The 16,552-nt window shown below is 40.8% G+C and overlaps 1 protein-coding gene across 2 annotated transcripts in view; it reads left to right on the top strand.

Annotated features, from left to right (window-relative positions):
- The window catches only part of LOC147148550 (solute carrier family 45 member 3), a 37,240-nt gene extending 22,786 nt beyond the window's left edge, over positions 1-14,454 (top strand). For both annotated transcript variants that reach the window (XM_086029531.1, XM_086029532.1), the window contains exons 2-6: positions 1-132; positions 7,218-7,408; positions 9,884-10,547; positions 12,255-12,520; positions 12,608-14,454. The exon at positions 1-132 is cut by the window's left edge and continues 189 nt beyond it. In XM_086029531.1, the coding sequence (XP_085885657.1) occupies positions 1-132; positions 7,218-7,408; positions 9,884-10,547; positions 12,255-12,520; positions 12,608-13,078 (1,724 nt within the window). In that variant the 3' untranslated portion in view covers positions 13,079-14,454. The remainder of the gene's footprint in view (positions 133-7,217; positions 7,409-9,883; positions 10,548-12,254; positions 12,521-12,607) is intronic.
- The last annotated feature ends 2,098 nt before the right edge of the window (positions 14,455-16,552 follow it).

Raw genomic sequence — 16,552 nt, 5'->3', positions numbered from 1 at the left:
CTCAGTGGCGTCTGGTCCTGCTGAACTCCCTTACCTGTGGCCTGGAGATCTGTGTGGCAGCAGGGATCACTTATGTGCCACCGTTGCTGCTCGAGGCTGGTGTGGAGGAGCGTTACATGACTATGGTTTTAGGTAAGTGGTTATTCGTAACACATCTGTTTACCAAGTACTAAGTACCATTTTCACCGCTTTAAAATGGCTAGAATTGTATAAAAATTAGACTGTGAAGTGGGGACAGTATCGATTTGTGAAAAAGAAAAAACAATTTGACCATATTTGTCCCTAAAAGGTTTCCGCCGGACAGCGACGATATATTTCAATATTTGGCCACGAGGAGGTTTGTGCATCATTGTCAGTCGACAATGAAAGGAGATAAGTCATCATGACGAGTTTAAAGTCATTGAGATGACATTAGAAATTGTCATGATGAATTCTAAAGTTGTCATGACGAATACGTCCATGGCAGCATGAAGTCAACCGGTCACATAGCTCCGTTGTGAGGCCAGGATACACTCAGTCATGAAGACACAAGTCTACATACCACAGTAATGAATGAGTGGGAAAATGCACTCTGTAAATCGGTTTCGGTAAATTGCAGTCATCGTGGAAGAAAAAAAACAGAAATGTAGAAATGTTTGCAAATTTTATGAAAAAAGCAAAAATGAAATATATGGTCATAAGTATTCAGACCCTTTGCAGCAACCTTCATAATTAACTAACATGTTGGCCATTTCTCCTGATCCTCCTTGGGATTGTTCAGCTTCTTTATTGGAGTACAGCTGTGTTTAATTAAATTGATTGGACTTGATTAGGAAAGGCACACACCTGTCTATATAAGACCTTAGAGTTCACAGTGCATGTCAGAGCAAATGAGAATCATGAGGTCGAAGGAACTGCCGAAGGAGATGAGAGAAAGAATTGTGGCAACGCACAAATCTAGCCAAGGTTACAAAAGAATGTCTGCAGCACCCAAGAGCACCATGGCCTCCATAATCCTCAAATGGAAGAAGTTGGGACGACCACAACTCTTCCTCGACCTGGCCGTCCAGCCAAACTGAGCGATCGTGGGAGAAGAGCCTTGTTGAGAGAGGTAAAATACAACCCTAAGATCCCTGTGGCTGAGTTCCAGAGATGCAGCACGGAGATGGGAGAAAGTTACAGAAGGGCAACTATTAGTGCAGCCCTCCATATACATATATTTATGTATATGCTGCGGGCGTGGAGCCTATCCCAGCTGTCATCGGACAGTAGGCGGGGGACACCTCGAATTGGTTGCCAGCCAATCGCAGGGCACACAGAGACAAACAAACAACCACACTCCCAATCACACCTAGGGGCAATTTAGAGTGATCAATTAACCCACCATGCATGTTTTTGGAATGTGGGAGGAAACCGGAGTACCCGGAGAAAACCCACGCAGGCATGGGGAGAAACTCCACACAGGAAGGCTGGGGCCGGAATCGAACCCAAGACCTCTGAACTGTGAGGTGGACGTGCTAACCAGTCTCCACCGTGGGTCCCAAGATTGAACTGTTTGCTGTTAAATCTAAGCGGTATGTGTGGAGAAACCTAGGCACTGCTCATCACCTGCCCATTACAATCCCGACAGTGAAAGATGGTGGTGGGAGCATCATGTTGTTGGGGAGTTTTTCAGCTGCAGGGACAGGACATCTGGTTGTAATTGAAGGAAAGATGAATGCGGCCAAGTACAGAGATATTCTGGAGGAAAACCTCTTCCAGAGTGCTCAGGACCCCAGACTGGGCCGAAGGTTCACTTTTCAACAGGACAATGACCCAAAGCACACAGCTAGAATAACAAAGGAGAGGCTTCAGAACAACTCTGTGACCGTTCTTGACTGGCCCAGCCAGAGCCCTGTCCTATACCCGATTGAGCATCTCTGGAGAGACCTGAAAATGGCTGTCCACCACCATGCACCATCCAACCTGACAGAACTGGAGAGGATCTGCAAGGAAGAATGGCAGGGGAACCCCAAATCCAGGTGTAAAAAAATTGTTGCATCAATCGCAAGAAGACTTCTGGCTGTACTAGCTAAAAGGGATGCTTCTACTCAATAAAATGTGTCAGGGTGTGAATACTTAAGACCATATGATATTTTAGTTTTTCTTTTTTAATAAATCAGCAAACATTTGTACTTTTCTGTTTTTTTTTGCTGTCAACATGGGGTGCTGACTGTACATTGAGAAATAAAATGAACTTTTTTGATTTTGGCAAATGGCTGCAATGACAAAGAAAGTGAAAAATATTGTATTGTATGAAGTCAGGCCGCTTGCATTGATAGAAGCGAATCTGTACCAACTGGTGAAAAAAATAAATATGTGTTTAACACCATGGAGGCATTATTATGACAGACGTGTGCCTTCCAAAGAATATGGCATTTGCTGAAAGTGCGACTGTATGCAAAGTATGCAAAACCATACTATTACAGTCAGTGGTGCTTCACAGTACAGAGAAATTATGGCACAAAATAATAAGTAAAAGGTTGGCGACACATTTCAAAAGGTGTGGTGGCAATTTATTCCAGATTGTGTGACAGATTGCGAAGCGTTCATCCATCACAGTATTTTCTGTAATTACCGATATCCTGATCGCCAGTCAATCAGAGCACTGGTGCTCTACGTGTTACTGATGCATTTTTACCGACAAAACAAATTGACGATGGTGTACTAGTATGAGTTTAAGAAATGTAAAATAAACATTGCGGTGATGTAAACCACTGTTGCCTGGTTGCGCATTGATCAGGCAGATTCGTAATTGCGATGTCATTGGGACGTTTGAGGATACCTAGCTAGAAATTACAAAAATAAACACCGTCATTAGCACGGGCTTTTGCTGTTGCTGTCTCATAGTCTCTACTCTACACTCTATTTTCTTTCTCTCTTCCTTTGGGTTGGGCATCGTTGAATTTGGACGATTCCAGTTACAATTCCGGTTCCTAACAATTCTCGATTCTGGTTCTTAACAAAAAAAAAAAGGAGTTATTTTAGGACAAATCACATGAACCTCTGTGTTCTTCAATTTAATGAACTTTTTACTATTTGTGAACTTTACCATGGATTACTCAAAGGGCTGTTTTTAGCCAGTAGATTTATTTTAATAAATGTTTTTATATTATTTAGTATTATTTTTCACAAGAGCCTTATTTTTGAGAAATTCAAGAAAATACAATAATGCATCTGTTACTGAAAGCATGCGGCCGAGCACCGATTGATTGGCTAACCTTGTCTTGCTTTGGAAAGAAAATAAATATGACAAACACAACGCTGCATTTTAAGGGCAAGCAAGGAAAGTATCTAATATATGCAATTTATGTAATCATATGGTACCATATGATGTATCTGTATGTACAGTATTTATGTATATGCTGCACCTACGTATGATATAAGCTAAATGTTAGCCAGATATGTGCATTTGTGTGTTTAACTTGGCTCAATGTTGCAATTAGATGTACTTAGCCGATTCTGACTTTGGGTCATTAGCCGCATCAAGTCAATTCTATGGCTAGGCATTGGCTGAATGAGCCAGCCGGGCTAGGATCACCGACACCGTGAAGGGCGACGGCCGGGACGAAGCGAGCCGAGGAGCTGAATGCGAGTGGTGGCGAGCTAACGTGCTATTGCTACGCAGGTTCGGCGGCAGGAGCTCGAGGCTGCAAGCACACTTTTTTTTTTTTTTTTAAATCGGGCGTACTTTGTTTGTAGCTCTTCCGCGCGGCTAATTAGGAATCGAAACTTAGCACCGTCATTCTAAAATCTGAACGGTTTTGGGAGAATCAGAATGATGAACCGGTTCCACTCCATTCCGGGTTTTCGGTGCCCAACCCTATTGTTGACTGATACTGTCAGTGATGTGTGATTTTCTTCAACTACTGAAGCAGTTTTTTTGGTGGGTTCTTTTTTTGGCATTTTTCAAGAAATTGTCTCACCAACCGTCCCAAATTGAGGACGTACTGCTGAGCTCAGCCAGTACTGTGCAGATGAATAATAGTCCAACAGAACAATTCACACTAACAGTCTACTGTAGTTGTCTATGAATCTAATTTGCATGGGTTTTTTTTTTTTTTTTTTTTTTTTACTGTTAAGCGGTACACAAAATGGATGGATTAAGGTGGACTACCCAGAGAAGACCCACGCAAACGTAAACACAGATGGAACATGTTGGTGTACTGAAGGCTCATCTAAGCATTGTGAATACTTACTCCCATAGTCCTGTCAACCTAAATGCCATTCACGTGGTCCTCACTTAACGCAGTTAATTTTAAACTTTGTCTTGTGACATACAGATAATGGCTGGAGTTCCACAAAAGCCAAAGGCTGCCTTTAGATAGCATAAGTATTTTACATCTTCACTAGCGTTGCATGCCTTTATTTTCTCTATTAGCTTTTCATTCTGACGTTCTTCACAAAGAGGCTGTGCTGCAAGGCAATTTGGGAATGGCACTCAGCCTTATTCGACTATCCTGTTATTATAATGGAGGGTCTTGAGTGTTATTTGAATGAAATGGATATTGTGTCTCTGGAGGCTAAAAGCCACTTTCTCCTGAGCTAGTGTCGGGTTCTCAAATGGCTATCTTCTTTATCTAATAGCCATTTGTTGGTTGCTCAATGCTCCGTGTAATATTTCTTTCAGTAGTTTGTTCTCTCAGGACTGGTCTAACTACTCTATACAATCTACTACCGTATGAAACGTCACATTTCGTTAAAGACAGAATTCAATGTAGGATTTGTGGTTTGGGCTAGACAGAAATTTGGTTTGTGTGTCTGAAAATGGAAATAGTGTGAGACTGTAGCACGATGCAATTTATTTGTGCCTTGCCTTATCGTGTGGGTGTGTGAGCGCGCGCGAGAATGTGTGTGTGTGGGGGGGGGGGGGGGGGGGCGTGTGTGTGTGTGTGTGTGTGTGTGGTGGGGGTGTGTTCGTGCGTGCATACCTGCACTCAAGTTTTGAGCAAATAGCCGTGTGAACAGCTGTAGCTGGTGAGACTTGTTGTGATTGGCCTCCACAGCTGCAGGAGTGAGGCGACGACTGGCTGCAGTTAATTTGTCTCCTTTACTACCGGGCTTCCCCGCTTTAGTGGACCTGTATGCACTACACCAGTGGTCCCCAACCTTTTTTTCCGCCGCAGACCGGTTCATACAAGTCCATTCATTTGGCGGACTGCCAGCCATTCACTGACTGAAAATGCATCAGAAAACAGAATAATTTGAACCCCCCAACATTTTTCAAATAAATGCTGATAAACATAAATATAAAAAACATAAATATAATATGTAGTTTACACATGGTTTTTCCTGGCTCAAATTGCGGCAGAGGTGGTAACATCCATGACCATGCGCTATGACGTGCATGTATTCTGTAAATTCAACTGACTCACTTTCTTTAACAGGGAATATACTTTAAGTTAAGAGTTCCAATAAGAATGACTATTATCATGTTAAAACATTCATTTATTAAAACTAGAGCCACAATTTTTAAAGTGTTAGTGCAAAGAGCCACATTATGGGCACACATACTGCCCCATCCTGTCCCTTCACTCCCAAGATCTCTTGAATATTTTGACAAACTCTCCTTTGTCTGGCTTATTAGCTTATGCAGTGTTCAAACCTCTAAGCAAGTTGTAATAAATTCTTTATACATTTTGGGAATAACTACTTTTCTGCCTGACCTTTCAAAGACAGCAACTTGTGCTTGTGAAGTTCAGTCCCCATTGGAATTTTTTTTTTTTTTTTGGACTTCCACAAAGAGATGTTAAAATTAAATCACACACATCCTGTAGCTAGTTCTTTTTTGGACATAAATACAATGGTTTGATGTAAATAAATTGTTTTGGGGATTTTTTTCCCAGTAAAAGAAAATGTTAATAAAAAATACTCAAAACGCTTTTACTTTGTACTTTATGATTGGATGGTTGAGGACGCGGAGGCGGAACCTCCACCTCCCAGCGCAAAGGATTTCCGCTCACAAGACACGTGACAAGGCTAAAAATAGATTGGCTTTCGGGCTCACATATACACAGCACAGAACGACCCCAAAGTGAACGAGGTTATGTTTGCTGTGATGTCTTTTTTTGCGAATCCAATCAATGATGGCATTGCTACATCACGCAAATTATGACATTACAGTCAAGCAGCGATTTTGCATACAATGCAAAATATCGACCGATTTCGACCAGAGTACCTTGATGTTGATGTGTGATGTCCCAAAACTTCTATGATGAATAAACTTCTCATTAGCACACAGATGTTGTCCATGTCTTATTGGACATAATAATCCGGCAACAAAGCATCACTTTGCATTGCTACACGTCATTCCGTCCTTCTGTGGTCCACCTGTCGCCGGTATGAATACTTTAAGGCTAGCGTTGATTGCGACATCAGGCTAACCCTGATGAATGCGTCTTCATCCAGTCAAGCGCGCGCTGATCGCATTTTTTTCTCGTCATCACAACACCTGGTTGTTTCAGTTGTAAGTCTTCCGGTCTGAAACAATTTCGGTCTGAGCAATTTGAATAATTCAGCGGCCACAGAAATTTGTACTGGTCCATTTGAGCCAGCGTCTGAAAGTGGGTAGTGGCCCGACATAGCAGCGTTAATATCGAAACTTGTACAAGAATATCTGTACTGTACATGTTAAAATAGCGATTTAGTTGTTGTTTATTTCTAGTTGTATTTTTAATGACTTTTTGACTACCGGTAGTTCAGTTATATTTTGCTTATTTGTATCTAATGGGGAAAAACCAGAGGGTACTTTGATTTTTTTAACTGTCAAGCTGCAGGCCGAAGTTCAATTAATTTTTCATATTGCATGTGCATCTAGCTGTGAACACCGTGTGTGGTATGCTGTGCTCTAATTAGTCGGATGCAGTCATGTGTGGAGGATTAGCTAATGAAGGCATACCTTCAGGCAGGAGGCCATCTGTAGGAACCATCACCAACAGTCAGTGATGGTGGCAATCCACTCCCTGGTAAACCAGCAGTCAGGGAGACCTGAAACGACCACTTCAAAAATAGACTGTAGTCCATAAAGCTGCTTTAGTACAAAGAACAACTGAGGAGTCAAATATAGTCCCCTTAATAACCTGTAAAGCTGGACATTAGGTTTTAACCAACAGTTATTGCTATGTTGCTCATGCATGTATTTCAGTTGTGCATTTTCTCTTTCCCCTTAGACTATATCCTTTTATATGCTTTATTCACAGGTATTGGTCCAGTGCTCGGCCTCTTGTTCATCCCTCTTATTGGCTCAGCCAGTGACAACTGCAACAGCCGTTACGGAAGAAGGAAGCCTTTTATTTTGCTACTATCTTTGGGAGTTCTTCTGGCTCTTTTTATCATTCCTCATGCAGACAACCTGGCTGCACACCTTGCCCGTGGAGGACGCACACTCCAGGTTGGTGACTTTACTCATTTAATCAAGCCATACACTTTGTGTAGCTAGTCCCTCGGGAGGGTGGCAGGTGAACTAGAGCCTATCCCAGTCGACTTTGGGCAAGCAGCGGGCCTGGCTCTGTCCTCGACTGGTCGCTAGCTAATTGCAGAACCTAATTAATTGTCAATAGTATTTAGTTTAAAACAAATATGTTGTGGTTTGATCATGCTAATGATTTATAGTTAAAGGCCCTGTAAAGTGAATTTGGAGACTTGTTTCAAAATACATGATACATGTTTGAAATTAATAGCTCAAAACATGCAGTCTGAGAACTGTGTGGCATCCAATTGTGGAGATGCAGTATCGAACTGTTGTGCACCTTTTTGTTTTGTCTGGGTATTTTGGATGTGGCTAAAACGTAGCCTAGTGCCACACTCTGGCTTTTCTCTGTGCTTTTGGTTTTGCCACAGGTACATACACAGCAAATTTCGTAGAGTACATTTTACTGTAATAAGACTATATTTGGTCCCAAATATACTCGCCAATTTTTATTGGGTAAAATTTATTCAGAATATTATTCTAATTATAAATTTTACTCTGTTCAAACTGGGACCAAATAGTCTTTTTAGAGTAAAATGTACTCTACGAAATTTACTGTGTATGAAATGATGAAGGTTCTACTTTTTTTTAATTTATTCAATCAAATCAAATTTCTTGTTCAGTACTCTGTGGTGTCTCACATTTACAAGACACTCATTTTCATTTTACAAAGACTTGTTTAAGTAGCTTTTTATTGTGCTGAAAGAGCATCATTTTCACTTCAGTTGATGGGTAAGTTAACCAGAATGAATCACCACAAACCCTGTGAGTTTGCACTCTCCTCTTTGCATGAATGCAAACAGAACATGTGGTGCGCAGACAAGTGACAGAAATAGTAAGTACTCAACACAACATGTAATGAAATCTGCTTTTGCTGACATGTTTCCTAATTATATGAACATATATCAGGCTACAGTACACCAGTAAAGTATTTAATAGCAGTGATCACTTGAAGTAGATGTCTTGGGCAAATTATTTCTAAATAATTGTGCTGCATTCCGACCTGGTAAATTAGTGGTCTCGGCTATTTATGTGCTACCCACAAGTTATGTTGTGTGGGGTCAGACCCGCTTAGCTCATTTTTCAGTTTGAGTAGATTGAATCTGATTGGTTTCTCACCCCAAGGGACCTGCGGCGAGTTCGTTGGAACTGTAATGAGACCATTTCTGATCTGTTATAGCCTGGAAGTATATAGTATGGGTGATTTTAGGAATGCTTCATCTTTAAGTGATTGAACATGCTAAACCAATCCATCACATGAAACAATTATACATTGTTTTTATTATGTCTTTCTTATTTTTGAAAAACTGTTGATAATGGCAGGTAGTTTAAAGGGGGAAGTCAACCCCCCAAAATACTTTGCTATAATATGTTCTATGCGCCTTCACTCATCTAAACATGGCATTCTGATTAATAGTGTTTTTCTTCAGTATGAGTTAAAAGGGAAATCAACCCAAACATTTTTTTTTCAAGAATATGTTCCCAGCTGGCCCACTAGTTGAAAGACGGCATTCTGATTAATATTACGTTTGTGGAATATGAGTTAAGCAGCAAAATCCACTCTTTTTTAGCCATCTCAGGGGGCGGCCATTTTGTCACTTCTGTCGACTGAAAATGACATCACAACTGCTCAGGGCTCAGATAACGACCAATCACGGCTCAGCTTCAGAAAACAGGTTAGCTGTGATTGGTCCTTAACTGAGCCCTGAGCAGTTGTGATGTCATTTTTAGTCGACAGAAATGACAAAATGGCCGCCCCCAGAGATGGCTAAAAACGAGTGCATTTTGCTGTTTTACTTATATTCCACAAACGCAAAATTAATCTGAATGCCGTGTTTCAACTAGTGGGCCTACTGGGAACATATTCTTGAAAAAAATATGTTTGGGTTGGCTTCAGCTTTGAGCAGCAAAATCCACACGTTTTAAGAAAGCAGAGCAAACCATTTTTGCTTCTAACCTCACATTCTCGTTTACAGCGGTGTTGTGAAGAACAATGTTACTGTTTTGGTTGTAAATAGTTATGTGTCTTTGCATGTCAAGAAAGTGGTCGTAGTGATTGTAGCTTTTAAGTTCTCAACAAAGGCAAATGCTTTGTTCTGGAAACCAACCCCTAGACCACCTAGTACAGTTCCAAAACAAACTCAGTAGTGGCCATGATCTTGGATCAGTTGATATGGTCCGCATCAAAGTTCTGTTATTATGTTCCAGCTTGACCAAGCAAACTGTAGCATGGGGGGAAAACAAGTGAATAACTTGACTAAATAATGCTTGTGTGAAAGCACCATCAGATATTGTTAAAGTACTGTAACTTGGGTAATCAAAAGACATGAAGTTCAAGTTTAATGTGATCTGTCTACTTTTCTGCTTTGATGTGATTTATTTACTTTTCTGCTTTAGGTTGCTTTCCTTATCCTTGGAGTTGGCCTTCTTGACTTTTGCGGACAAGTTTGCTTCACGCCATTGGAAGCGCTGTTATCAGACCTGTATCGAGATGGGGAGGACTGTAACCAAGCGTTCGCCATGTTCTCCTTCATGGTTAGCTTGGGAGGATGTGTGGGATACTTGCTTCCTGCACTAGACTGGAGCCACAGCCTGCTCTCCGTTTACGTTGGAGGACAGGACCAGTGCCTCTTCTTTCTCCTCATCCTTATCTTCATTCCCAGCATACTCATCACAATGAACGTTTCCAAAGAACCCTCCAGTGCCACCAGCGGCTCACCTGGGGCCGCGTCTTTGCTGGAGCCGGCAGCCGGTGCGATGGAATCTGGCCGCTGTGGTGTACCTCGCTCCTGCTGCTATCGGCTTAAGTGCAAGCTGAGGCTGCTGAAGTCTGGACCTGTGCTATGCCTGTTGAGAACATGCTGGTCCATGACCCCTGCCATTTACAGGAGCTACTGCCATGTCCCAAGGGTGATGTGGCAGCTGTGTGTGGCTCAGCTCTGCAGCTGGATGGCTGTAATGTCCTTCATGCTCTTCTTCACAGTCTTTGTGGGCGAAGGCCTGTATGGTGGAGTACCCAGTGCGGTACCAGGAAGTGCGCCTAGACAAAGATACGATGAAGGTCAGATACTTTCAATTTCAAGTTTTCTGTCTTTTCCGATGGCGCAAACACTATTATGTTTTAATCTAAAACACTTTTACTTGATACGGTTTTGATCTCTTGCTCATGTAATTCCACCCTGTTTTGTTGTTTTTTTCTGTTGTTTTTTTTATTTTATTTTTTTTACCAAATTGTTTGGGTTTACACTGTAGCATAGGTCGGGGTAAGTCACATATGTGCAAGTCACAAGTAAGTCTCGAGTCGTAATCTTCAAGTGTCAAGTAAGTCCCAAGTCACTGCGGAAAAAAATCAAGCAAGTCAAGTCATAAAATCTTGCTCAGTACAACATATGTTGGAGTGATAAATAAAAATGTCACAGATCCTTCTACAAAAAGGACATTATCTCTAAAAATGTAATGAACATTTACATCTCTAAAAATGAAAAATAGTAAAGTTGATGAATATCCACACATACATTACTTAGAAGAATGCATTTTTTCATACTAAAGTTATATTAGTGGCACACTGTTAATGTGGTGATAAATTCTGAAATATGATGAATGAGGGCATAAACATGTATAACCATCAGATTTAAAAAGTACACACGTTTCAGGTGCCAATCTGTTACCCAAATCAAGTGTGTTCAAATGGGTGAACAAGAGGCATTAATTTTGTACACTTTGTAGGTTGTCACTTGTTGATGTGCATTAGCTTAAGGGGCGAAGCCACATCAAATATGGCAGATACGCTCACGACCAGATAAGTACTCCGCATGGAATCTATTTAATGATATCGTACTCCAGTTAGACTCTATGTATTGATGCCTACGCTTAAATAACGACCTCGGTATTAAAAGGTATAATTTCAAGATTACAGTGTCCGTGATGTCTAATCTCTGGCTTTATGGGCATCCCAATGACATGCAGAACCGACATTGAAGTATTTCACCAAGCAATTTGTGATCTGAACTGTTGAGCTAGCCCCCTTTAACTCCTATTCCACAAATGCAATGTTAATCAGAATGCCATGTTTAGACAAGTGAAGGCGCACAAAACATATCGTTGCAAAGATTTTTTGGGGGTTGACTTGATCTTTAAGCTTATATTGTACTGATTCATGTACAAACTGTTAAGGCTAAAATGTCAACACATCGATTTTTATAAGTCTCTACAGGCTGTCCTTTTGGATTTAGTTTCTTTGGCGTTTGAAGTTCAGATTCTCTATCTTTGTTTTTTGAAGTTCAGATTCTCTATTTGTCCTTTGGCAGGACCTCGGCTTAATAGTCGTGTGGCCAGCCAAGTGGGTCAGACTTGGAGGCACATTGCTTCAGTAAATATGCGTGGGTGGGTGTGTTCCCCCTCAAATGCTCCCCAATGATTTATCTAAGGTTAATGTGAGGATCTAAGAAGCTCTTTGAACTTCCTCCCTTCCCATCCTCCCTTCCTGTGTGTTTAAAATGTTGACGGGTTCCTAAATGATCAAAGTGCCATTAAAGACTTACACTTTCAACAGTGGCCTTTTAACAGCCTTAGCTGTCTTAATGTATTTGCTTCTCACTTTTTGACACTTATGAATGTAGCTGCAAAAGTCAATCTACTGAGCCATCCACACAACATTGTTTTAAACTTAATATGGCAGTATAAATCAGTGAAATGATTATTGTAATTGTACCAAACATCTGGGTTCTCCTTATCACCTGCTTTAACTCAATTTATGTTCATATTTCAGGTATCCGTATGGGAAGTCTGGGTTTGTTCCTGCAGTGTGCTACCTCAACCTTCTTCTCAATGATCATGAGTCGTATGGTTCACCGTTTTGGGTCCCGCTGGGTTTACCTGAGCAGCATGTTGAGCTTCACAGTGTCTGCTTTGGTCATTTGCCTGACTAAAAGTGTGGTCCTCGTCACAACCATGGCTGCCCTCACTGGCTATGCATATGCCGCATTGCAGACGTTGCCCTACACACTCACTTGCCACTACCACAAGGAGAAGAAGGTAAGCAGCCACTGTTATGAGGTTAGTTATATATAGGGGGGCGTGGAGTGAATTACATAGGCTAAAACTTGTCTCGTCCCGCTTCAGGTGTATATGCCAAAAAGGAAAACCAAAAACACACGTAAAAATGGTTTTACGACTAGTAGAGACTATTTGACTCCAGCGGAAGGAGAGAGCTTACTAAACAACACGGCTGGCCCCTCCTTTGGAAATGCCTTCCTCAGCCACGACATCTACTACTCTGCTCCCATCAACCAGAACGACTCATCTCACAACCCTAGCGGCCCTGAGCCAGAGGAGCTCGAATCGGAATATGAAGACCGCGGCGTGGGCTTGGACTTTGCCATGTTGGACAGCACCTTCCTCCTCTCTCAGGTTATCCCCACCCTCCTCATGGGCACCATTGTTCAGTTGGCACAGTCAGTCACCACTTACATTGCCTGCTCTGTAATCTTAGGCATTGTCGCCATCTATTTGGCCAATCACATTGTCTTTGACCAAAAGGACCTCAACGGCTGTGACTTAGATGGAAAACCATTGAGAAAGGTTGTGGGATAATGCTTTGTTCAAGCGATGCACTCACATAGTATCCCGGGAGGCCTTGCTCTATTTTTGTGCATTTGCACCTTATTAAAAGTGTGCCATTAGGAGGCGGTGGAGAAAGGGTGCATACAATGTGTCATCAGGGATGTGCCGCTAGCTTAAATAGCCACAAATTTTGCCCATTTGACAAGACAGTTTTCCTTTTCTGCCACCAAACTTATGTACACTTTATTCAATTCTCAGATATAAATATAGAATATATAAATAATATATATATATATACAGGGTATGAAAATAACAGTTTGTTCGGTACAATAACACAAGGTGACACCAAGTCTGAAAACGGTTGCCTTGCTGCTTCACCCACCAGACATGTGCAAGATGTTTCACAAAGCCATGTGAGAAAATGCTGAAAGGTGATTGGAGGAATTATAATTAGTATCTCCTCAAAGGCCATTGGAGGAATTATAATTAGTATCTCCTCAAAGGCCATTGAGCAGTCTGATCATTTTGGACTAATCAAACGTATATCATCTTTAAGTTTTGCATGATGATATTTGGGAGATTTTATACCTGTATTGTTCACATTTCTGCTGTCTCACTAGGAACCAATGCATATACTGTACTGTATCTCAATATCGATCTTTGTACCTCTGGTTTAGTGTCACAACTATGAAGCGTCAACACAACCCTTTCTCAGAAATGAAATTGGTGCCACGGAGTCACACTCCGGCTAACAAATGTGTTCACATCCTGCACTGTCGTTTGCATTTTAAGTGAATTAATTGAGGACACCCCTCCCATATATTGTCTTTTTAAAATAATAGTGATTAGAGCTATATGGTAGATTAAATCATATCCCTATTGGAGCATATCATCAGTGGTGGTTTATTAGAACTGGACTATGGATGCCCCCTGCTCTATCGGATCTCTGATCAAGACAAACATCTCAGGTTAGCACTTTATCATAGTGCCCTCTTCTGTTCAATGCCACTAATATTCCCTGCTGCAAAGTCATGTTTCGACACACAGTAATTATGCCCCATTGACAATCTAGGACTCCCACTTGGGCGTATTATATATATATATATATATATACACACCGCAAATGATATTCACAGATTTCACCCATTCCCAAAAGACCAAATCACTTATTGAGTAAAGTGAACCATTTTATTTACTGAAAATGTCAGTCGGCACTGTCGAAGGCCAGGCCAGTCCGTGTAGTGTGTGTGTGTGTGTGTGTTGGTGTGTTGCAGTCATGCTCAATAGTCCATTTGGTATAATCACCAGCCTGTTTTCATTTGCGCAATGTGGATCTGTGTTTATTCTACTTAAGCAGGTATATACAGTCCTTTGATTCCTGAGCTGTGTTAAGGGTCTGTTTTTTATTTTTTAAACATGAAAAGTTCTGTCCCACAATGTAAACAAAAATATTATCTAGCAGTAGCACAATTGTAAAAAGGAAAAAAAGTGCCTGTATTTTTCTGCCTTTTGTATATGTATTTATTTATAAAGTTTTATATGGGGGGGGAATGTTTTTTTAAGTTAATGGCCTTTGGCATCTGCTGTAGGTGCGACGATGAGGGCTATTTCGGTGAAAAACATAAATTATTTGTATAGTGATGTGCAACCATCATTGGAGTCCTAACTTATTTTAACATGAAAACTTTGCTCTGTAGCATCTGGTGTTTTTTTCACTCTTATTTGCATTGCTGTTGGATCTTGATTTATTTTGTCGCACTTCTTTTATTACCACTAGAAGTCTCTTGTATTTTTAAAGTAAATATATATATTTTTTTTAATTCGTAACTTTAAAGGCGAGAGATATTTTTAGGCCCCTACTTCAACCAACTGTCTTGTTGGATTTTTAAAACCAGTGTAAAGTGCCAATTTCAGACTCGACAATTATGATACATTTGTTTTATATTCATGTACGACATGATGTAATTGATTGTTGCCATTGATGCATGCAGCCATGACACAAAAATTCCTTTCACATCCGTCAAGATTACTCTGTAAAAAATATGTGATCTCCAAACAGGTTTTTCTAAACAATAAAACATAAAATGGCTGAAAAAGTTTGAATCTTTTTGTCTTCTGAAGTATTGAAGTGTGACGATATATGTGGCACAGGTGACCATTTTATGTGTGACAAAAGTATATTATAGAACCACTGAGGTTAAACACCAGTCCGTTAGAGGAAATGTTTCAAAACAAACATTCTCGACTATCATGTCAAGTGTAAGAAGACCTTAACCATTCTCAGCAAGCTCTATAGCAGAGATGGGCAAGGTATGCGCACACTTGGCCCCTTGATTAATTATCTACCCACCACCCAACTCCTTGTTTTTTTGTTTTTTTTTGGGGGGGGGGGGTTATTGATTTAGGATTTTTTTTTAACACACACTAAATATTCCTTAAAAATGCTAATAAACATTCAATACACGTTTTCCATAAAAAATGGGCGGAGATGGGGCTCAGTTGCGCTTGCACTGGTTGTTGTACTGCCCTTTACTTCCAACGTGATTGGGCCTAATATTTTGTTATGGATTTGGAATGATATGCTGGACAAACAGTACCTCAATAATATTCCAATTCTGAGTTGATTTTTGTGAAAAAAAATGTGCACAAAATTAGTTCTTGCACTTAATGTTGGTTTCTTGTTCAGCAGTTTTGCGCCATGCTTGAATGGTAATTTTTATTCAAGGGAGCCCTTTGCAGTGGAAAAAAATATATAGTATTTGGTTATTTTGTTGTTTGCTTCAAACCTTTTTTTGGGGTCAGGATCCGATAGTGGACCTTCTATACATGCATTGAGAATTGTACTATCAAAAATGAAATGTATCGATAATGTAAATTTAAAACTACACATTTTGTCCAATAGCATTTTAGTCATGCATGTAGTTGGGAGGTGTGTGGTCCTTGTTGGTGCCCCCGGAACACTGATGGACAAATTGTTTCCCCCTCCAGCATTCAAATTGCCCACCCCTGCTCTTGAGAAAATGAATGAATGAATGGATGGATGAAACTCTGATGCTCTTTCTGACTTTTGTGTAAAAGTATTCGGAATTATAATAACTTCCATTCCATTGTATGCATGAATTTTGATTGACAATTTTTTCTGTAAAAATGGTCCAAAGTGTGTCTTCTCAGATACTGTGAAATCACTGTAATTGATTGTTTATCCAACATTTGTCCATATTACAAGTTATTGATTGGACCAAGGCCTGGAGCGCCTTCCAAATTGCTTGTCCCTGCAGCTCCCGAGAAAACTATCTTGGTAATGGTGCCATCCCTTGGAGATCCCGAGAACTGTTTTGCGCAGCCCACCGATGTGGCCCCACTGACACATGGCCATGCAGCTGCTGACATTATCTGTTACATGGAAAAGACGATAGGCTTTCGTGTCACCGGGAATGGCATGTGGACTATGTGTGCCATTCCATGTCAGGCCTCCGCTTTGCTCCACACAGCTCTTACATATGT

Source organism: Filicampus tigris, chromosome 4, assembly GCF_054856515.1.
Source record: "Filicampus tigris isolate MCC_2025a chromosome 4, RoL_Ftig_1.0, whole genome shotgun sequence".
Lineage (NCBI taxonomy): Eukaryota > Metazoa > Chordata > Actinopteri > Syngnathiformes > Syngnathidae > Filicampus > Filicampus tigris.
Note: the sequence above shows the minus strand (reverse complement) of the source record. Positions and strands in the feature narration are given on the sequence as shown.